Source organism: Cetorhinus maximus, chromosome 9, assembly GCF_964194155.1.
Source record: "Cetorhinus maximus chromosome 9, sCetMax3.hap1.1, whole genome shotgun sequence".
Classification (NCBI taxonomy): domain Eukaryota; kingdom Metazoa; phylum Chordata; class Chondrichthyes; order Lamniformes; family Cetorhinidae; genus Cetorhinus; species Cetorhinus maximus.
Genome location: NC_135887.1, coordinates 706,007 through 729,625, shown reverse-complemented (window position 1 = coordinate 729,625; position 23,619 = coordinate 706,007). Strand labels below are relative to the sequence as shown.

Sequence of the window (23,619 nt, the reverse complement as noted above, 5' to 3'; positions counted from 1 at the left end):
TAATATTGCCCTTATAAACACTTAGAATTCAATTCAATTTGTGAATGATGCACCCTCTTATGGGGTGAATTGTCAAAGCACAAAATGCAGAATCGGAATATCAGAGTGCAGTGGTCTTGTATTCTTATTTTACTCACTGAAAATTTTAGATAATTGCACATGATCATCTAATTTCCCTACAACACATACATTTGTAGTGGTGAAAAAGAAACTGCACGCTTAAGTTTTCTGTGAAAATTAACTACATGATTACAACTGAAATTCTTCCAGTCGACTAAATTAAAACCTGACTTCTTAACGTGCAAGGATAGAAGGAAAATGTAACCTTGAACTGGTTGTACTGTTACTTAAGAATTTTTCCAGTGATATTTAATCCTATTTCCTGTGTTTAATCAGTTTTATCTTTTGTTGTTCCACACAGGATGCGTGAAGTTGAAATAAAAAACCACAAGGTGCTACTTATCAAAAATAATGGAGAATTTAGTGCCATAGGGCACTTGTGCTCTCATTATGGAAGTCCACTGGTAAAAGGTAAACGTGTTGTATTCCATAGACATTAAGTTGTTCATTATAGCACAAATAATTTGTTTGCTAATGAACTATTTATAAGACCAGTAATTTTAAAATACCTTATGTTGGTTATGGGTGTGTGTGATTTGCCAGTGATCTAACACATGATAACACCAATTACCAGAATGAAATTTTGTGCTCTAATTTCCCCATGTGTTGAATTTCTGACCTTGGTGCTGATTGCCAAATTTCACATAGGGCAGGATTTTCCGGTCGGCGGGCGGGGGTGGGGCCCACTCGCCGACATGTAAAATGACGCGGGGATACATCAGGCTGCGTCCCGACATCATCCCACATCATTTAGATTTTCAGTTTAGCGGGCTGCGCGCCCATCAAAGTGTCAACAGCCTGTTAAGGCCATTAAAAAAACTAATTAAACTCATTGATGGACCTGCCTGTCCAACCTTAAGGTCAGCGGGTAGGCCGGGAGCCCTGGTGGGCCTCAGAAAAATCCTGTAACCTCATCCATGGGCGGGGTGAGGATTCATGAGGGTATTTAAGTTTTTAAGAAAGGTTTCAATAAAACTTATGGACATGTCCCAACTCATGTGACAGTGTCACACGAGGGGACATGGCAGGGAAAATGTTTAAACTCCTTTATTAAAAGTTTCAAAATGGAGCCGATCTCCCTGAGGCAGCACTTAGACTCAGGGAGATCTGTGCGCTCTTTCATGCGCACGTGCTAAAGAGCGCACTCCCGGCTGAGGGAATTCCTCCCCCCTTACCCACACAGGGAGCGCATAGCGCTTCCTGGCAGACATCACGCTGGGTGGGCATTAATTGGCCCGTCCACTTAAAATGGTGGCACGCCCTCAACCAGGGGCGCCAATCGGAAGGCCACCCACTGGCGCCCACTCCCCCCTCCCCCCACCCCCGACAGGGGGAAAATGTTGCCCATAGCCTATCCAAAATAGGTACTTGACCAATGCAGGAAAGTGTCTAGAGTAACTGGCCTGGTGATTTGATCTTGTGTGTGTGACAGGCACCGAGTTTCTATTTGGTATTTAATGAAAACAAAATTCCTAGCACTTTATCGCATCTCAAAATGGTTCACATAACTATGGAATGTAATTGCTGCAATACAGGCAAGTACAGCAACTATTTTACAAACAACAAGATCCCTCAAAAAGCAATGAAATGAACAAAGAGTTAAACTGTTTTCAGTGGTGTGATTGAGGGAGAAATCTTGGCCAGGATACACCTCCCTGAAGATTAAAGTCCTTGTGGCAGTGTTTCAATAAGCAGTCAGAACCTGGGTTTGATGCTTTACTGAAGGGACTGCACATCTGGCAAAACAGCAGGTCACGCAGTACTTTAAAAAAAATACTCTTTCATGGGATGTGGGCATTGCTGGCAAGGCCAGCATTTGTTGCCCATCCCTAATTGCCCTTGAGAAGGTGGTGGTGAGCTGCCTTCTTGAACGGCTGCAGTCCCTGTGGTGCAGATGCACCCTCAGTGCGGTTAGAGAGGGAGCTCTAGGACAGAACTGTAGATATGTCTCTGCTTAGGTTCAAGCCCCCAGAATTGAGGCTTAAACCAATAGCCTTATGAGCCAGAGGTAACTATGCTACCAGTTGAGCCAAGTTGGTATGCTCAATCCTCTGAAATGCATGTTTATTATTTTGCTTTTGACAATTTATCCCCCATCTTCCCGTACCTCCAGGAGTTCTCTCACATGGAAGGGTTCGGTGCTCCAGGCATGGTGCATGTTTTAATATAAAAACAGGTGACATTGAGGAGTTCCCTTGTGTGGATGGACTACAAAGCTTTAAGGTACAATTGATTGACTCTGCTCTACTGATTTCTATAATTTGTACTGGAACTAATTTTCAGTGAAAATTTTTGCAATAAAATTTTGCAGCTAACACCCCAGAGATTGTTGGCTAATTTGAATTTTAAAGTAATTCCATTAATTTTTTTAATTCCATACCTACACTGTTGAAGGTTTCAAATGAAGAATCCAGATGAGCAGTATAGGGGTGAGGGCGAGGAGATGATAAATGGTGAAGCCCCCCCGTGAGGGATGATTACATTTCCACACAGCAGTGGAACTAGTTGAGATTCTCTCCAATTACTGTCGCAGCATATTTGATCCAATTAAAAGTAACATCTTTGCAGAGCAGGATCATCCCACCCATTCAGGGTAAACTTTGGACTCACACTAAAACTTACACTTTTTTAAGTATACAAAAAAAAATAACTTTGGATCCCTGGTGGAGAAATATTAATATGGAAAACTTTCAGTTCACCAGAGAGCTCCAAATAAAGTAGAATATTGTAATAACAAACGGATTCTTTTAGGAAATCTCCTACTATTGATCATGTTACACCTCAGTCTTAACCCAATTTGGTCTGACTTGGTTTTAAACAGATTGAAACTTATGGCAGAATTTTCTGGGTGGCGTGCGGGGCGCAGGTCCCACATGTCAGCCCATAACATGACGCGCGGTGATGTCGGGTGAAAGTCCTGATGTCACCGCCGCCATTGCGATATTTCACTGGGCGGGCACACGATGAAGTTTTAATTAACGGGCTAGTTAAGGCCATTAATTCATCAATCAATGGCGATTTTCAGGCGCCCGTGCGATCTTCAGCTCGGCGCACGGGCGCAATGGGCAGGTGGGTAAGAGACTTTTTAATGAACCTCATCCCTGGGCGGGATAAGAGGGCTCAGTGGCGTCATGAATCTGGCCTGTGAAGTATTTATTGCAGAAAGTTTTCTAAACTTGCCTGTGTGATCGGTAGCTGTTCAGAACGAATTCCAACAGCTTTCTCTGTACTTTGAAGCTTCAGCTCAGCAGTCTGCAGTCAGTAATCTTCCTCGGGCCTACAGCTTTCCAGAGGCCTCCATTTAGCCTGGGTCTGGGTTCTGACATCTCCACTGGAGGCAGCTCCTCTGAGGAGGAAGGGAGGGATAGAATAAGGAGGAGGCCAGGAGTGGATAATCAGCCTCCAGGGGAGCCACCTTTGGGAGGCCAGGCACAGGTACAAGGGGCAGGGCCAAGAGGTTGTCCAAGGTGGAAGGGTCCGCAGAAGATGCCACTATCCTGCTGCCAGGGTTTACAGGCGGCGAAGCAGCTACCTCAATATGACTGAGGTGCAGTGCCGAAGGAGGCTCCATCTCTCAAGGGGGACAGTCAACTATATCTGTCAGATGATTGGGCCTGAGATCTCCCCTAACTGTGTGGGTGGACACCCCATGTCAGTGGCTCTAAAGGTCACAGTTGCCCTCCACTTCTATGCCTCTGGCTCCTTCCAGGACTCGGTGGGTGATCTTTGCGGTGTCTCCCAATCAGCTGTCCACACTTGTGTCAAGCAGGTTACAGACGCTCTGTTCAGAAGGGCATTGACCTTCATCCACTTCCGCTGGGACCAGGCAAGTCAGACAGAGCGAGCCAGAGGCTTCGCGGCCATTGCTGGCTTCCCCCATGTCCAGGGTGCTATAGACTGTACACATGTGGCCATCAAGGCGCCAGCGGGTGAGCCCGGTGCCTTCATCAACAGGAAGGGCTTCCACTCCATGAACGTGCAGATAGTGTGTGATCACAGGATGCAGATTCTACAAGTCTGTGCAAGGTACCCAGGCAGCTCCCACGACACCTACATCCTCAGACACTCCCAGGTGCCGGGGCTCTTCAGTGCTCCAGCCCGGCCGGATGGATGGCTGCTGGGTGACAAGGGCTATCCCCTCAGAAGGTGGCTCATGACGCCTGTCCGACACCCAAGAACAGAAGCTGAGCAGCGGTACAATAGGAGCCAGGGCACCACAAGGGCTGTGGTGGAGAGAACTATCGGTCTTATGATGTACTTCCGATGCCTGGACCGCTCAGGGGGCGCACTCCAGTACCCCCCAGTTCGTGCCTCGGTGATAGTGGTTGCATGCTGCGCTCTCTACAATCTGGCGCTGGAAAGGGAGGACGCAGTGGACGATGAAGATGTCGACACAGTGGCTGCGGCTGCACACGATGAGTCCAGCAGTGAGTCCGAGGATGAGTACACACAGGGAAATGCTGAGGGGGTAGACGCTGACCCGGGACTACACCAGGGAGGCAGGGACACCTGGGAGGCTTTAATCCAACAAACCTTCAGCTGGCACACCACAGATGGATCAGGAGCCTTGCCTGGCGCTTCCACACTCGGCCCCACAGTGCGAAATCTGCCAGGTCATCAGCAGCAACTAAGGGCTTCGGACATAAATTTCAATGTCAAAACAAACACTCATGACATTTATCTTAAACATACAAATGCAGAACAAAGGAGCCCCCCTCAGCCATGGTCACACATCTGATTTTTATTTTAAACATCAGAAGTTCTCACAAATCCAAAACAAAACGTTAATCAAGCAGAAAAAATTATAAAGACCTCATTGTGGGACAACACAAAAGCACCAGTGATAATCCCGTGCTGTGCCTAAGGTGCCTTATGTTTACGTTTCCGGGTGCTGTGTCTTGGTGCTGCCCCCTCGCTGGGAGTGGTATCTGAGACAGCTGCTGACTCTGCTGTCCTGTTGGCCTCGATGACCTTGGCGGTCGTCCTCTGGCCCGTGGAGCCTGTGCTGGCCCCGCCTGGGATGGAGCTGCCAGTTCCACAGCTGGCACCTCCCCAGTCGTCACAGCCTCAACCGATGCAACGGTCACTGGGAGAGGGGCAGGGGAGCTGCTGCCCTCATCCGGAGCGCCCTGAGAGGTGCCCGCAGAGACGCCAGGCAGCTGCTGCACCAACGTGAGGTCGCTTCAGACCTCCCTGCTCACCGTGGATGGATGGGCGCCGAGCTGGGAAAGTTGATGCCCAAACCATCTCCCACACTGGCACTGACCAGCTGTGGCCACTGGCACTGTGAGGGCTTGCTGGTCCAAGCGCATTCCCAGGAAGCCCTGATGGGTCTCCTGGAGGAGCCTCTCCACGAGAGTCACCACTCTCTCCATGGATGACGCATGGCACTCGGACATGAGGCTCATTGCTTCAGCGATCATCCGGAGACCAAGCCAAGCACAGCCTCATGTATCTCCCCCAGATGCTGCCGCACACCCGGCCGCATTTCCTGTCCGTGCTGCATCGCGGACGACTCCAGAGGGACATCATCAGGCACCGACTGAGCATGTGCCTGGTCCCCTGCAGCCCTCCGACTGCTGGCGCCATGGGCACTCTCTGTCTCTGCCAGCTCCTCCAGCGACTGTGAAGTGTCCTCTCCACTGTGCCCCGGGACACTAGCCGATGTTGCAATGCCCACTGAGGTGCTAGTATCTGCGCTGGTGCCTGCCTGGCAGAGATGGTGTGACAAAGGTGACACTTGAGGGCCCTCAGGTGTGAGAGGAGCATCTGCAGCTCCTCCTGCTGGCCATGCTGTGATGATGCTGAAAGGAACAATAAGGACAGTGGATCAGTGAGCGTGCACACAGTGACTCACTTCACCCCTGTCCCCCTGGCTCATTATGTGCTCAACCTTCCAGAACCAATGGGCGCGAACATTGGTGGGGTGGCAGATAGTTAGGAGGATACCCTTATATTACAGGAGGATATGGACGGGCTGGTCAGATAGGCTGATGAGTGCCAAATGGAATATTATGCGGATAAGTATGAGGTGATGCATTTGGGCAGGACAAACAAGGTACGGGAATACACGATGAATGGTAGGACCGTGGAAAGTAAGGTGGATCAGAGGGACCTTGCTGGGCATGTCGACAGGCCCCTTAAGGTAACGGGACAGGTACATAAGGCGTTTAAGAAGGCAAATGCCATACTTGCCTTTATTAGCCAAGGAATAGAATATAGGGACAGGGAGGTAATGTTCCAAGTGCAGACTGCCTAGGCCACAGCTGGAGTTCTGCGTGCAGCTGTGAAATGCACTTCATGGGAGGGATGTGACTGGAGTGGAGAGAATGCAGAGGTCGCTGACCAGGATGCTGGCTGGCCTGGAGAGTTTGACTTATGAGGAGAGATTGGATAGACTGGGGTTATTTCCCCTGGAGCAGAGGAGATTGAGGGGGGACATTATTGAGGTTTATAACATTATGAGGAGCATAGATAGGGTAGACAGGAAGGAACTTTTCCCCTTGGCGGAGGGATCGGTAACCAGGTGGCATAGATTTAAGGTAAGGGGCATGAGGTTGACAGGTGATGTGATGAACAACTTTTGCACACAGTGTGTTGGGAATGTGGAACGCACTGTCTGAAAGGGTGGTAGACGCAGAAACCCTCCTAACATGTAATAAGTATTTGGATGTGCAGTTGTGATGCCATGGCATACGAGGCCATGGGCATAGTGCTGGGAAATGGGATTAGGAGACTTAGGAACGTATTTGGCCTGCGCATCCTCGAAGGGTTGAGGGACCTTTCTCTATGACCAACACCTCTGACTCTATCACTCTGTGACCGAGCAATGTTGCAACAATAACAAATTAAACAATCATCAGTGCTATGGATGTTGGGAGGACAGAGCAGATCTCACTGTTAGCCTCAAATACCTGGCTGTCCCACCCTAGTCTCACCGACACCAGTTGACCTGGGTGCCCGGCGCCTCTCAAGCTCCAGGGCCTCCTGTTCAAAGTGGCTTAACATCAGCAGGTGAGCCTGGCCGCCTCCTGTCCTCGAACGCTCCGACACATTGTGAGCATTCTTCTTCTGAAAAACAGAGAAGACCATTCATTGTGGCAATTTGCACATGGACTCTGCACGCGCACACCGCACCGCAACCACAGTGGCCCATATCAGGCCTCCTCTCCCCGCTACAGCTGATCAGCCACACAAAGACAATACGTCTGCTCCCAACCCCCCACCAACGGCCACCTTGGACACATTCTGCGTACATCACTTTAGGAAACACACGGTCTTTGCTCCCATAGCAAGGAGGCGCAACTATGTGCAGCGTAGAGGGCAGTAGATGGTCCTTGGCCACGACACCTTGAGGCTCCCCTTCCACCATCTCATCACCATGAATAGGACATGTGTTGGAGTTCTGAGTATGCGCCGAGCTGTATCTCCTGCAGGTTGCCCCCAGGCTAGTCATGTGCGACTAAGAGCAACACATTGTGCGGGGGAGAACTCATCTCCTCATGAACTACTCAGGCTGATATAAGCATGGGCACTATCTGCTTGCCCAACATGATTCAATGCAGTCACGACACTAAGACTTTGGTGGTGGGGTGGGGGGGGCCTCAAAGGCTAAGGCTACCTACTGGGCTAAATGCCCATTGCCAACATTGTCCTCACCCTTCCTGAGCGCAACAAATCATTGAAGCGCTTGTGACACTGGATCCAGGTGCCCCGCACCACATCGCGGGAGCTCACCACCTCCGCCACCACCTCCCAGGCACGTTCGGTCATGTGGGGGGGCCTCCTGCTCCTGTCCATGGAGAACTAGCACCTCCCGTCGTACTGTCACCTCCTCAAGGAGGGCAGCAAGGCAGTCATCAGAAAAGTGAGGGGCACATTGGCCCCCCGCTGACCTACCCTGCAGCCTGGCCCTGCTCCTGGGGGTGACCCTGCAGCCTGGCCCTGCTCCTGGGGCTCACCCTGCAGCCTGCCCTGCTCCTGGGGATGACCCTGCAGCCTGGCCCTGCTCCTGGGGCCTAACCTGCAGCCTGGCCCTGCTCCTGGGGCTGACCCTGCAGCCTGGCCCTGCTCCTGGGGCTGACCCTGCAGCCTGGCCCTGCTCCTGAGCAGACCCTGCAGCCTGGCCCGCTCAGCTGACCCCCTGCAGTGTGACCTGGACTTGGCCATTGTGAGCAGCCTCCAGGAGGTAAACATACTGCCGGGTTGCCATTGGACCCGCCAGTCTGTACACGCCCGCCACAGCCTGCACACTCCCGCTATTCACGGGAGTCGGCAAATACACTGGGCGGGGTTTAATTGACAAAATGGTGCAAAATGGTGGCACGGACCCGATCGCGGGCACCGATCGGTCAGTGCCCGGCTGCTCCAGCTCCGCCTGCCCGACAGGCAGAGAATTCAGCCGCTAGTAAATCAGGCCAGTCACAATCTCAATGAAATGCAATAAATTATTAATTTCTATTATGAATTTTGCACTGAGGCAGGCCAGTAAAATGTGTATTGCTTAATGTATTATCCCAGGGCAAAGCCTTTTGTTCCTGAGTACTTGAGAGAACCACCATGGAGTTTTACTGTGGAACCATCCTCAATCAGCCATTAGTTGCAGGATTACTGCCCTGGGCAGAAATATTTGTTCGAGTGTGAAATGATGCGTGTTGACCTCGGTTTGTTAAGGCCATTAAAGAATCGATTGAATAAATGTTTTCGCTGCCTGTCCATTGGCAGGAAGGCAAAAAGGCCAAAGCGGCCTTTGCAATTTCTTGGAAACCTCATCCATGGGCGGGATGAGATTTCCAAAAGCAAATAATAATAAAATAAATATTTTAAAATTGAATTAATAACATGTCCCTGCTCGAGTGACAGAGTCACATGAACTGGGACATGTTTCATCACTTTTTAAAAATTAATTTTTCAGGTATCTCTTCATCTCCCTAAGGTAGCTCCGTGCCTCAGGGAGATGATGCAGCGTTCACTTGCTCACATGTTCAAAGTGTTTGTGCTGGGCCCACTCACCCTCCCTGTCATCCCCACCCCCACCCCACATAGGCAGCGCTCAGCGCTGCCCCTCATGTTTCCAACTGCCCCCACCAAGGGCAAAATTCTGCCCCATGGTGGATGCATTCCTGTGTTAGACAATGATGATCAGCCCCAGAGAAACAGATCATAAAATGCATAAATCATAAAGATCCTTCAATCTTCCCCTTCTCTTATTAATATACTGTCTTTTTCTGAGGCATAGTTCCACATGTGATGACAGCCATCCCTGTTTTTCGTCCAAGTAGCTGTTTCTAAAGTGTAAACTTGCACAGTAAGCAGGGGCAGGTAACTTCACTGTGTGGGGTGTCACAGTGGGCTCAATCCCATCCTAGCACAACATCCACACACAACCACTCGTTAACAGAATCACTGCAAGGCAATTGGGTGCATGAACCTTGGCTGATTTTAATTCCTCTCTTCCGCTATGACTCTATTTGATTAGCTATTTCAGCACAGAAGGGAGATTATCTTGGTCTAGTTTACTCAGTAATTAACAATGGGTTGAATTGACAAATCATTTCTATGGGTTTGAATGCTGTTGCCTGTGGCTGCTATAGAGTGTGGACTTGCTGCAATAACCGATGGTCTGTGTTTCTCAGCCCCCTTGGTCGTATTGCTTTCAGATCTATTTTACTTTCTGGCAAAGCAGAGAAAGCAAGCAGAGCTTGAATTCAACCTGTAACTCTGAGCAAGATGTCTTTTAAGGAACATGAAAGACCATCAATCTTGGGTCCCCATTGGAGACTATCTTTTACATGAATGAAAGAGTGTTCGTAAACACCATCAATGGTGTGGGGCTCAAGTTTTCCTTCAAATATTCACCGGAATGCCTCGTATAGTTCAAATGATCATCAGTCATTTTGTTTTGAAAAAGACTGACTTCCTTTTCATTGTGTCTCATTATTGGATATCTGGGCTATGGAATCCTCGCACCGCCGAATAATTCCAGCTAATCTGTAAAACAAATAAAAGACTTCCGAAAGGTATCCTATATATATGCTGATATGTTGCATGTGTTAAAGAAAACTGTTAATTTACAATAATATTAACATTGCTTTTGTTTCTGTTTCTACAGGTTGAAGTTCAGGATGGCAAGGTTATTTTATTCATAAGCAGTAAGGTAAGTTTCCTTTTGTAGGCCTCAAGGCAAACTTTGAAAAAAATTGGATTTTCTTACCAATTTGTTTGGCTGCCTATAAATAGGTTTCAGTATTTTCTGCGTTTTAAATAGGTCCTGGAATTAAATAAAAGAACACAGGATATGGTTACCCGGTCACCAGGGAATAAAGGTGCCATTCTTCTTATAGGTGGAGGTAGGTTTAATGTGCCAATTCAAAAGTTGTGTTCTCTGTTATTTATGAAGTTAATTAATTTTTGTCTTTCATGGTCTCAAGGCTACAGTTGTCTGCAGTGATTGATTTGCTGTGGACTGTGATGCATAGCCAGCAGACCCAAGTTATACTGCCAGCTCCGAATTGCACTGGAGGTCAGCAACAAATGAAACCTGTGCATGCAAGCTTGCGTGTGGGCACAGAGTTCCTTTTCAGTTGATAATGTTAGGAAGCAACATGCTGCATCATGTGCTTTCGCCTAACATTAACAATATTGAAAAGTAAACTAATACAAATGCCCAGTTTATGCAGCCAATTGTGTGTTAGTGTTTACCTGAAATCACCTTTGCGTTAATGTTCCCTTGAAGGTGTTCTTGTGCATGGCTGTACAACACTCTGGGCTGAAGTTGATCAATGGTTTTCGTCTAAATGAGCACTTTAGATTTATGATACAGATTGTGTTATTGATCATGTATATGGACCTAACTTGTAGTTAGCATTGATTGGGCCACGTATACCAGCCTGAAAATCGCAGGGTAATTGATAAATGAAGCTGTTCAGGCTAATGGATGATGAGGGACCAGGTTATGAGAGTTTCATTTCACAATTTAGTGAGATGAATGGATTTTTAAGGTGGCTTATGATCTAAAAGTGGACTTTCAGGCTATGTGCACCCCCTACCCCCCCACTCCTTTTGTTTTCATTTCCTCTCCTGAAAGTGGGAGCTCTTATGTCTAGAAAGAGGAGCTAACATTCCAGGTGTGAGATGTCTCAGGACAGGTAGAATGGAACAGATATGAGGATGGGTAGAATGGGACCAGTAAGAGGAGAGTGAGAATGGGAGCTGATTGAAATGTGAGACAGTAGTAGAATGACATGACCTCTCAGAGGATTCACACTAGTGAGAAGTGAAGGTGGAATGGGAGCTGTGAGGAGAGGGAGGATTGAACCAGTAGAAGGGTAATAATGCTTCCTCTAAGCACTGTGCAACAATCTAGAGTATACCATGCATTGAAATACTCAACTTCGTAACAATTGTACTTTATAAAATATAAGCTTTTTATATGGACAAAATAGTGCTGAAAGGCGTTTGTAGCCTGTCAGTATAAAGAGAACTTAGAGGGAACATTGTTTACATCAATGTAATAAAGAAGGTAATATAACTTCTCCTACAGAGTGGACACAATTTTGCCAAATTTTGTATTAATTTGTCATTCATCTTTTGAGAGATGTGAAGTATGGTGAGTGGGTGCTATTATTTTTTTAATGGTGATTTAAAAACTGTCTCTGGCCCTGCCTTTGAGTTCAATGAGGTGCTTAACTGAGATCATGGCCCAAACATTTGCGACTGACATAGGTAGCTCAAGTCAGGAAATTTCCAGACTCACTGACCCGCTTAGGAAAACATTACCTCCAAATGCCACGATCTTCACTCCAGGGGCACGGATATGGGATGGAGCCTCCGCTGCCTTGGAAACAGAGCCTAGGTGGCCACGGCCAGCTGAGTGCCAAGGTAGCTGGTTAGAAGGCCTGCTTCAATTCTCTGGGACTTGTGTTATAATAGTTTAGGCCCTCTATACCTCACATCCCCTCATCCCCACCCACCCCATGGCCCCTTATACCCTCTAAACCAACTCACTCAATATCCACCCTGGCCACACCTTGGGAGCCATGTAGAGATGGAATAAAATAAAAGTTGAAATATTTAACATGGCTCTCACTATACAGACTTGATTGTAAATAGAAACTCTAATTCATAAAAGCCAGTTCAAGAGCATTTTTTCAATATCAAGTGCTTAATTTCTTATTTAAAAACAAACAATCCTTTATTCATACCTCACATCAAAGACTGCTTATTCTTCAATGGGCTCTTTAACACATCAATCAAACTGTGAACTCAGATCCCCCTGCTGAGATAATTATAGCTTTTACAAATCACCCAAACATTCCTAATGAGTGCTTGTCAACAAAGAGCTACTGAAACTATTAGAACAGATGCTACATCACCTGGCCTGTCAATGAAAGCAATACAGCAGAGATTGTTGTAACTCTCTCTGACAGTGCAGCCTTTTTTCATTTTTTAAAGGGTTGGGATTTAGGTAGCTTCAGATTATGATAGTTAAATAGATCTTGTCCATCCTTCAAGAGCTTTTACGTGTACTCCATAAATGTGTGACTCCGACATTCTGGTTAAGCCCCTTGCAACAGGCAAAATGGGATCGGTTTTAACTCAACACTAAGTTCAAATGTCCCTGCTGAATTTGGGTTTTCCTTTCTGTGTGAATCACGCCCCTCCCCCCATCTTTTTTCCCCTATTGGCAAAAATTGGAAAAGGAGTCGGGACTTCTGCATTTGGGTTATACCTTCCTATTTTTGAATGTTCCCACCTCTGCAAAAATCTGGCCCTATGTCTACCTATTTCAGTGGATGTACTCTTGCCTATGTTGTCAAGAGGCAGTTGCAAGTTCCAAAATGCTGCAGTGCTCCCTTTGGTTGCCTTCTAGGTGTGAATTGTCACCCATACTGAAGTACTCTGTCTCTCACACATGTTAGACGTGCATTTCCTAAGCTCTCCCCACAGAGTGAATAGCTGACCTTATTGTGCCACTGTGGGAAAGTGGTGTTAATGGCATCTCGTGAAAAGCCTAAGGAGAAGGAGCAGCTCTGGGCTGTACTTGTGCGTTTTCTTGTGGCTGTTTTCAGAGCAGCATTGGTAGTATCCTGGAAGCAACTGTACATGTTCTGTTACTGGGTAAAACCCCAGGGAAGAAGAGAATGTCGATTTAAAAAGAAATTGTGTCTATTTTTTTCATTAGATGATGATACCTTCCCCAGTAATGTATTGTGGTAGTGAGAATGTGGTTCTTCTGTCCACACTGTGCTCTGTTTCCATTTCTGCCATTAGGTCCAGCTTCATTAATCTGTGCAGAAACTCTTCGCCAGGAAGGTTACAAAGGACGTGTAATACTCGCAACCAAAGAAATGCACTTGCCTTATGATCGCCCGAAACTCAGCAAGGTTAGTGAGAAAAAAGTAGCTGTTTTATGGGACAAACATGAATAATAACTAGGAACATGTGGGCTCAGTATTGTCATGTTCTTATGGTTAAGTTTGTATGATTAAATCAATTAGTTTTGTAATACAGGTTAAACGTTAACTAGGCTCTTGATAATGCACAATTTATACATCTGGAACAAAATCGAGGTGCATTTGGAATTGTGCTTGAAGAATGACAACAACAAAAATAATACTTTGTTTGTGAACAGCAGTTAAAAACACAATTTTTACTTTCCTAAATATAATGTGGGACAAATTAAATTTGCCTTTGGCCTCAGAGCTTCAAAGTGTCTTCTGTGGTGCACATGTGGGACAAATCCCACTAGACACCATATTGTCGCAGACATTAACATGCATGCAGGGATTGTCTCTTGGAATTATGCAGAGTAGGAAGATCATGGTATCAATCAATATGCAGTGCTGATTGTCAGCAACAGTGTCATCTTGGAGCTCAATGCTCTAGGTAGCATCCTCTTAACCTTGCACAGCTGAATATATGTTCAGCAGCAAGTATTCCCCCTTACCACACCTCCACCGTAACTATTTAAAAGGATCATCACTAATTACAGGTTAGTTGCTGGTTGATAGTCTTCTGGCGGTTACTACAACTCTACAAGTGTTTGGTGCTTTCTATAGTTATTTCAAAAGTCTACAGGAGGTGATGGGGCAATTGCTGAAGGACTTTTTTGCTGACTTCAAGGCTACTCCACAAACCAGTTGCTCTGAGATGTGGGTGCATGAGTAGCCGTTCCCCCGGAACACAGCATTACTTGGAGAACTAGAAGAGGCTATTTAGAGCTAGGTAAGTTACTGGAAGTATATGGAGATGTGGGAGAGAAGGGGTCCCACCTCTTTCTATAATTCAAAGCCAATAAATTTTACTAAACCCATCATTGATTTACGTTGGTTTATCATCTTATTCTCCAATTACAGAAATGTACACAAGGCTACTGTTTGCTGCAGTTTAGGTCTTGCGATTTCCTGACCTCACCTGTTTTTTCTACTGTCGGAGCTGTTATCAGTGCAGCTTTTACCATGGAAATATAACACCTTGATGATTTATTAACTTTGGCTGGAGTTGCTCTGCCACTCTCCCCTTATCCTGAATGAGGGCACAGTCCTCCCCTCTCTCCTTATCACATTCCAATGAAGGTGCCTAGCCTTGGTTCCTATGGGAATGCAACTGCCCTGTTTGCAGCTCTGTTCTGTTCTTCTGTTACTCCTTTAATTTACTTAGCCATATTACCCATTACTCCCCTTTTAATTGTCCAGCTTTTCCTAATATACTCACTTTCCCACTTTCATCTGCAAGGCATAATGTTTCTAAGATTACATGTATACATGCTTTGTTTCACCTTTTGTATGAGAGATATTTCTGGGATTACAAGGTAGAAGCATTTCAAGATACATTTTCTAATTAAGCACTTATCTTAATAAACAACTAGTGAATTTACAGAAGAGTTCCCCGGTACTCAAATGCAGTCTTTTGACTTTATATGTGGAGGTCGTCCTGCAGATCCCAGGATATCTCCTTTCCACCTCCCCCACCAAGACTTGCAGTGCAGTGCCTGAAAATTTTGGAACCTGCTCTCTCCTATCTCCCACACCCTCCCCTGTTGTGCCATACCTCTCCCAGCTCAGATTCACTTCTTGCAAAACTCCCAGCATCTGATGCAGCCACAATGCATCTCCCCTTTGAGAGGTTCTGGCCAGCTTAAAGTGATGCTAGCTGCTCACAATATTAGCTCCTTGTTGATGTGTGCAGTGCATGAACAGCACATTAGTGCTGGCTGGATGCAGAGATCACAGAAGTGAACAGGCAGCTTGGAGTTAGCCTGTTGCCTGCATAGCAATCGATCGGCATGGGTTAATCACATATCACAGTCCCCATACATATTCTCAGGGCTATTTCATTGCCCCAACCTTCCATAACCCTGGAACCTGACTGTTTGTTTGAGAATGGCAATCTATCATATCCTTTCATTTCCCTCTCCCGCCAACCTCCCCCCCAAGATCCCATTCTGATTAATGGGATGGAGGATATTTTTCTCTGAGAGCTGAGGGTATTAGGATCATCAGACTGGAGGTCGGTGACTAGTGGTGTGCCTCAGGGATCTGTGCTGGGACCATTGTTGTTTGTTGTCTATATCAATGATCTGGATGATAATGTGGTGAATTGGATCAGCAAGTTTGCTGATGACACTAAGATTGGAGGCGTTGTGGACAGCGAGGAAGGCTTTCAAAGCTTGCAGAGGGATCTGGACCAACTGGAAAAATGGGCCAGAAAATGGCAGATGGAATTTAATGCAGAAAAGTGTGAGGTGTTGCATTTTGGAAGGACAAACCAAGGTAGGACATACACAGTAAATGGTAGGGCACTGAGGAGTGCGGCGGAACAAAGGGATCTGGGAGTTCAGATACATAATTCCCTGAAAGTGGCGTCACAGGTGGACAGGGTTGTAAAGAAAGCTTTTGGCATACTGGCTTTCATAAATCAAAGCATTGAGTATAAGAGTTGGGATGTTATGGTGAGGTTGTATAAGACATTGGTGAGGCCAACCTTGGAGTGTTGTGTGCAGTTCTGGTCGCCTAACTACAGGAAGGATATCAGTAAGATTGAAAGAGTGCAGAGAAGATTTACTAGGATGTTGCCGGGTCTTAAGGAGTTGAGTTACAGGGAAAGATTAAACAGGTTAGGACTTTATTCCTTGGAGCGTAGAAGAATGAGGGGAGATTTGATAGAAGTTTACAAAATTATGAGAGGTATAGACAGAGTAAATGCGAGTAGGCCCTTTCCACTTAGATTAGGAGAGATAAACACGAGAGGACATGGCTTTAGGGTGAAAGGGGAAAGGTTTAGGGGGAACATTAGAGGGAACTTCTTCACTCAGAGAGTGGTGAGAGTGTGGAACGAGCTACCATCTGACGTGGTAAATGCGGGCTCACTCTTAAGTTTTAAGAATAAATTGGATAGATACATGGATGGGAGAGGTCTGGAGGGTTATGGACTAGGTGCAGGTCAATGGGACTAGCGGAATAATATTTCGGCACAGACTAGAAGGGCTGAATGGCCTGTTTTCCTGTGCTGTAGTGTTCTATGGTTCTAAGTGAAATCGGATTTACCCAAATTACCACATGTAAATCTACAATAGAAACCTACCAATCATGTCATTAATTTAGGATTCGTGCTTTAGGAAACCATTAGGGATTACGGTGTAGGCTATTGCAGATGTATGTCTTAAGCCATTATACAGTATTAAAATAACTAAGTGATGCTAGCACCTACAAACAGGTACAAGTGAGTAACACAGCTACATCACAAATGCTTTATTTTCCATAAATCAGAAACTCCATACATTGCACATGTACCATTTGCTTCCATGTGATAAGTTTTAATTTGCTCTTTCTGGGTGAGCTGTGGAAATCCTGGAATAACAACGTAAATGCCCTTTGTGCCGTTTTTTCCCAGGGTTTCCACAGCTGTTTTGCTGAAGTGCGATGGAAAAATTGGCGAACTGATGCAGAAATTCGCCTACTCCTTTAGATCTGGTGTAATGTATTCCAGGTCATGTGATGCATTCTGAGCAAACACTCATTCTGGCACTGTGTTAAATTTGGGGGAAGAGATGAAGAAAAAGTTCTTTCTTCATGTAGTAGGAAATTTGATTTTTGAATTTGTTCGTAAGGATATTATTATTAGCATACTTACATTTTCCAATTTTAAAACCTCTGCCATATTAGTTTTAAAGCTGCTTTCTCATTTAATCTGTTAATTTATTGTTAAAGGTCCTTTTTTATTTAATGAATGTGATGCCTGTACATGCTGTAACATTTGTGATATCATTTAACATTGGCACCATTGTTTTTGGCTCATTCTGCAGCTGGGTATGTTAATGCATCACACTCATGCATTACACTCATGCATCACACTCATGCATCACACTCATGCATCACACTCATGCATCACAATTCTGATGGTTGTTGGAGAACATGACTGCTGATAAGATTGTGATAACGCAAACTGTGATGATATAACACAAAGTATTTTTCTAAGGCTAAGTGCCAAGGCACAATGTAAGCAAAGTAGAGAACAATTAGCTCTTAATTTGCCCAGTGCTTTTTTTGGGAGTTTAAAACTAATATTGGGCTTAAAAAGAGGGAAACGCTCTCCTTCAGTCCTGGCGAACTCCATTATAAGTTTCCGCAATGACTTGGTGTGTGTGTGCGTGTGTGTGTGTATGTGTGTGTGTGTGTGTGTGTGTATGTGTGTGTGTGTGTGTGTATATGTGTGTGTGTATGCGTGTGTGCGCGTATGCGTATGCGTGTGCGTGTGCATGTATATGTGTGTGTGTGTGTATATGTGTGTATATGTGTGTATGTGTATATGTGTGTGTGTGTATATGTGTGTGTGTGTGTATGCGTGTGCATGTGTGTATGCGTGTGCGTATGCGTGTGTGTATGCATGTGCGTGTGCGTGTATGCTTACTGACATGAGACTCCCAACAGCATTAGACTGACAGGTTTTTGGTTTCCACAATCCAAGAACAAACGATCATATAAGCAGGATTCTTGCAACTTGGAGAACAGTGACTTATTGAAATTACCTAGATAATAATTTGTCAAATGTTCTAATTTATACAGATTATTTGCATCACTCATACTTTTTAAAATAATGTACATCAGTATGATGACTGAGTTTTCACAAGCTCTGTCAAAGAAAACAACTTCTATTTATGTAGTACCTTTAACATAATAAAGCATTCCAAAGTGCTTCAAAGGAGCATTATATAACAAAGTATAACACCGAGCCACAACAGGAGATATTAGGTCAGATGGAAGAGCCAGGTTGTAAGGAGGATATTAAAGAAGGAAAGTGAAGTGGAGAGGTGCAGGGAGGATATTCCAGAGCTTGGGATTTTGCGATTGAATGCCTGGCCACCAGTGGTGATTGCATAATTCATTTGAAACCACTACAAGGAAAAGTGGCAAACAGTGGTTGAATTATCCAACTAGCTCACTATTGCTAAAGTTTCCATAGATCCTCATAGGCACTGTAGGATTATTTTAGCAAGAAACATTAATGAGTCTTTGTACTCTTGAAAATAAAAAGACCTTTTTTACATTGATTCATGGGTTGTGGGCATTGCTGGCTACACCAGCATTTATTGCCCATCCCTAATTGCCCTTGAGAAGATGGGGGTGCGTTGCCTTCTTGAACCGCTGCAGTCCATGTTGTAGGAACACCCACAGTGCTGTTAGGAAGTAGGATTCTTCCAGGATTTTGACCTAGGAACAACAATATAGTTTCAAGCCAGGATGGTGTCTGGCTTGAAGGGGAACTTGCAGGGGGTGGTGTTCCCATGCATCTGCTGCTCTTGTCCTACTTGGTGGTAGAGGTCGTGTGTTTGGAAGATGCTGTCGAAAGAGCCTTGGCGAGTTGTTGCAGTGCATCTTGCAGATGATACACACACTGCTGCCTTTGTGCTTTAATGGTGTAGGGAGTGAATGTTTAAGGTGGTGAATGGAGTGCCAGTCAAATGGAATGCTTTGTTCTGGATGGTGTTGAGTTTCTTGAGTGTTGTTGGAGCTGCACTCATCCAGGCAAGTGGAGAGTATTCCATCACACTCCTGACTTGTGCCTTGTAGATGGTGGACAGGCTTTGGGGAGTCAGGAGGGAGGATGCTCCACAAATATCCCCACCCCCATCCTCAGTGCTGGGAGCCCAGCACATCAGTGCAAAAGCATTTGCACAATCTTGAGCTTGAAGTGCGGAGTGGATGATCCATCTCGGCCTCCTCCGGAGGTCTCTAGCATCACAGATGTCAGTCTTCAGCCAATTTGTTTCACTCCACGTACTATTAAGTAATGGCTGAAGACACTGGATACTGCAAAGACTATGGGTCCTGACAATATTCCAGCAATAGTACTGAAGACTTGTGCTCCAGAACTTGCCACGCCCCTAGCCAAGCTGTTCCAGTACAGCTACAACTCTGGCATCTACCCCTGGAAAATTGCCCGGGTATGTCCTGTACACAAAAAAGCAGGACAAATCCAACCCAGCCAATTACCGCCCCATCAGTCCACTCTTGATCATCAGTAAAGTGATGGGAGGTGTCATCAACAGTGCTATCAAGCAGCACTTGCTTAGCAATATCCTTCTCAGACGCTCGGTTTGGGTTCCGGCAGAGTCATTCAGCTCCTGAAACATGATGGACTTCTATCATGCTTATATAAATGGTCAGCCTTCCTAAAACCTTTTTGTTCTGCTTAGCTTCATCCTCTTGACCCCTGGGGAAAAAAATAGCAATTGCATGAGCTGAGAACTGATCATAATAACAACATCATTGTACACATAATCTGGATCACACCCACAGAAGCATTCATCCAGCTAACTGTAGCTCTTTCTTTCTTTCTCTGTGACAAAGGACCAGGCATTGTATTTTCTAACCAGATTATTGTGTGTTTCTTTAGAATTTAAACAGCCAGGTTGAAAATATCTTGTTGCGGAAACCAGAGTTCTACTCAACTTATGGTATTGAAGTATTGACCAACAAGGAGGTGAGATGTGACTTTATATTAACTCCACCAAAATAATTTAAAAAAAGCAAGTGTCACAATTGTCTTACAAGAGGCCCATGTCTGTATAGAGGAGAACACGTTGTCACCACATTGAGAGTGCGCTGTGAAGCCAGTGTGGCCTGGTATCGAGCCAAAGACTGGAATGCAAAACTCTATGAAGCAGAGAATCCAGTTTTAATACATGTGCAATGTAATATTGCATCAGCGCTTTCCACACTGTGGAAAAGAGTCCTCCCAATCTGCTCCAACTCAACCTTGAACTAACAGAAACTCAGACAAGATTCAAATTTATTAAAGCTGTCAAATGACACATTTCCCAATGCATTTGTTTCCTTCTTATCCTCCAAAGCTGCAAGCGATTCCACAACTGAAGAGGGTGGGCAGGGAATTCCAGGCCAGAGATCATAAAAAATAAAACTGCAAAGAGAGGGAAAAGAATGGATGTACCCTTGATTTCCCCTTGTCACTATGATAGCCACAGCATAAACAGATTTCCTCTGGTTGATAATTCTATGAATTTGTAAATGTTAAATGCATTTACAACTTCACAAAATACTGATCAGAGGAAATCTTTCTGCATTTCTAGGTACTGTTGCTAAACATGGTGATGGAAGAAAGTCATCCCAAGAGATTCATTGCCATCGGAGAAAAGATAGCTTAACACTTCAGGTTTGTCACGACTCTTCACTTGAAACGTTTTCATATTTTCTTCTCCTCAAAGCAGTGTTGCACCTTTTAGCCTAAATTCCCCAGATACGTGCTGGCTGTGGAGAAATGTATCCAGCATAACCGCTTATCAGAACGTCACAGGTGGTGCTGTGATTTTCCATTGTGCTGGCAGCAGGTGAACTTTCCCACTGCTGACATATGTACAAAAATGTACTCCCACTATGTCCTATCAGACTGAAGGAAAGAAAGGAAAGGCGCAGTCATGTAACAACTTATGCCTCTGAAACATTTTGAGACATATCACTCATAATAAATTATTTTGAAATGCAGTGACTATTTTTACATAGGCAAACATGACTGTCATTTCAGTCACAGTAAGAGCCCACATAGGAACGACACACACAAGAATTCACCAAGGCTCCTTAGCACCTCCCAAACCCACGACCCGCTGCCATCTAGAAGGACAAGGGCAGCAGATAGATGGGAACACCACCACCTGGAAGTTCCCCTCCAAGCCACTCACCATCCTGACTTGGAAATATATCGCCGTTCCTTCACTGTCGCTGGGTCAAAACCCTGGAACCCCCTTCCTAACAGCACTGTGGGTGTACCTACACCACATGGACTGCAGCGGTTCGAGAAGGCAGCTCACCACCGCCTTCTCAAGGGCAACTAGGGAAGGGCAATAAATACTGGCCCAGCCAGCGAAGCCCACATCCCGTGAATGAATTAAAAAAAAAAACAACCAGCTAAACTGTCTTTTTTAAAATGTTAGTTGAGGGAGGAATGATGGCCAACACACCAGCGCAACTGCTCTACTTTTTGAATAGTGTTTGGGATTTTAATGGCCATATGAATTACTGGGAACCATTAAACAGAGCCTTAGTTTAATGTTTCATCCAAAGAACAGTCCCTCCAACAATGAAACACTTTCCTTAGCATTGCAGTGGAATATCATCTTGAACCAACAAACTTCTGCCTCAGAGGCAATAGGGCTGTCAGTCATAACAAAATGACAGTCAGTAGAATAAATGTCGCTCTAGTTTCTGGAACTGGCGCTAAAAAGGAATGATATGATATAATTCTAAGTTTTGAATTTATGCACCTCATGGTATGAACTTATCTGAATGTGTCTTCTCTCAAATAGCCTGGCAAAGGTTCGAATTTCACGATAGGGAAGAATTTCTTTGGTTGCTTTATGTAGCAAAATCATAAACATGCTAGAATAGTAATGTTTAAACATTGTGGCCAGAGAAATCCTTCCCTTGTGCCGATAGCGTGGGATAACCAATGGCATAGTAAGTCACGGCACAATATTTTCAAGTGACTAATAGCCGTGGTAAATCTTGAGTTTAGAATTTTAATTTTGTCTATTGCAAATTGAACAACTGTTTAGGATCACACGACAGTATATTCTACATCTTCCGAGAGTAATGATAGTGAAATTGTCAGTGTCCTCCTTCATTGCTCTTCTGAAACTAACAGAAACTCCTAGATCTGCATATCTGCAGTTAAATGTGGAACCCAGACATTGCTGTCAGGGACTCTTGCTTCCCCGCAGGGTCTGGTGTTGAAGGTCCCACAGAAAGCAAGCATTGAGAAATCAGTGCACTGATGAAAACCTGCCCTTTTATGCTATTAGCCTCACTGTAGAAATCCTTGAAAAAGGGTTGTAGGTATTATAACCAGGCTTTTAATAGTGTACTAAGTTCATAACTACTGCTGAACAGCCTCATTGTACCAAAAAAATGTGGTATGTCAAATTTCTCCATTCTGATAATTCAGTTTTTTTTTTACAAAATAACATTTGTTTATGACATTTCAGCGTTTACCTTGATACCATGTGTATGCCCCAATCATTTATTTCACTATCTGTAAAATTTCCATTTAAAATTGGAAAAGCTAGTGCTTTTCACTTTCTCCTTTACTGTCTGTGTAGTACTCCAAAACGATTGGCTGCTTACCTTGCTTGATGACATCATTGTTGCTGGACACCTGGGGAAAAATCCCCCCCCCCCCCACCACCGCCCTGTCATGGGGGAAGTGCGGGAGTGGGCGCGGGCAGGCGTGCCTCCGATTGGCATCCCCTATTGGGGGCGCGTTGTCATTTTATGCGGGTGGACCAGTTAAGGCCCGCCCAGTGTGACGCCCGCCAGAAAGCACCACGCGCTCCCTGTGCGGGCGGGGGGATTCCCTCAGTGGGGAATGCGCTCTTTCACACATGTGCACGACAGGGCACACTGATCTCCCGGAGATCTCGGAGATCAGCTCCAAATTAAAAATTGTTAAACAAATGATAGAAAGATTTCCCTGACATGTCCCCTCATGTGACACTGTCATATGAGTTGGGACATGTCCATCACTTTTATTTAAAACCTTTATTACATATTTAAATACCCTCATGAAACCTCATCCCGCCCGTGGATGAGGTTCCATGCTTTTCCTGAAGCCCACCAGGGCTCCCGGCCTGCCCGCCAATGTTAAGGTTGGATGGGCAGATCCATTAATGATGCTAATTACTTTTTCAATGGCCTCAATAGGCTGTTGTCAGGTCAGTGGGCGCACAACAGCTGATTCAGCTGCACCCCCACTGACCTGAAAATGGAAATGATGCGAGGTGACCTCGGGAGTTCCACCTGTCGTCATCCCGCGTCATTTTATGTGTCGGTGAGCGGGCCCCGCCCCTGCTTGCTGACTGGAAGATCCTCCCCCTGGTGATCCCTTGACTCGACACTAGATTTAAACTGATGTCTGGAAAGATGAATTCCACACCACAGAGATCATTAGATGATTGTGAGCAACTTTCTTCTAGGCCTGTGTTAAGCA

The 23,619-nt window shown here is 45.4% G+C and overlaps 1 protein-coding gene across 1 annotated transcript in view; it reads left to right on the top strand.

Moving 5' to 3' along the window:
• Positions 1-23,619, top strand: part of LOC144684308 (apoptosis-inducing factor 3-like) — a 55,806-nt gene that overhangs the window by 898 nt on the left and 31,289 nt on the right. The window contains exons 2-7 of the mRNA XM_078547930.1: positions 422-531; positions 2,234-2,343; positions 10,232-10,276; positions 10,388-10,469; positions 13,393-13,505; positions 20,017-20,103. Of these exons, the coding sequence (XP_078404056.1) occupies positions 422-531; positions 2,234-2,343; positions 10,232-10,276; positions 10,388-10,469; positions 13,393-13,505; positions 20,017-20,103 (547 nt within the window). The remainder of the gene's footprint in view (positions 1-421; positions 532-2,233; positions 2,344-10,231; positions 10,277-10,387; positions 10,470-13,392; positions 13,506-20,016; positions 20,104-23,619) is intronic.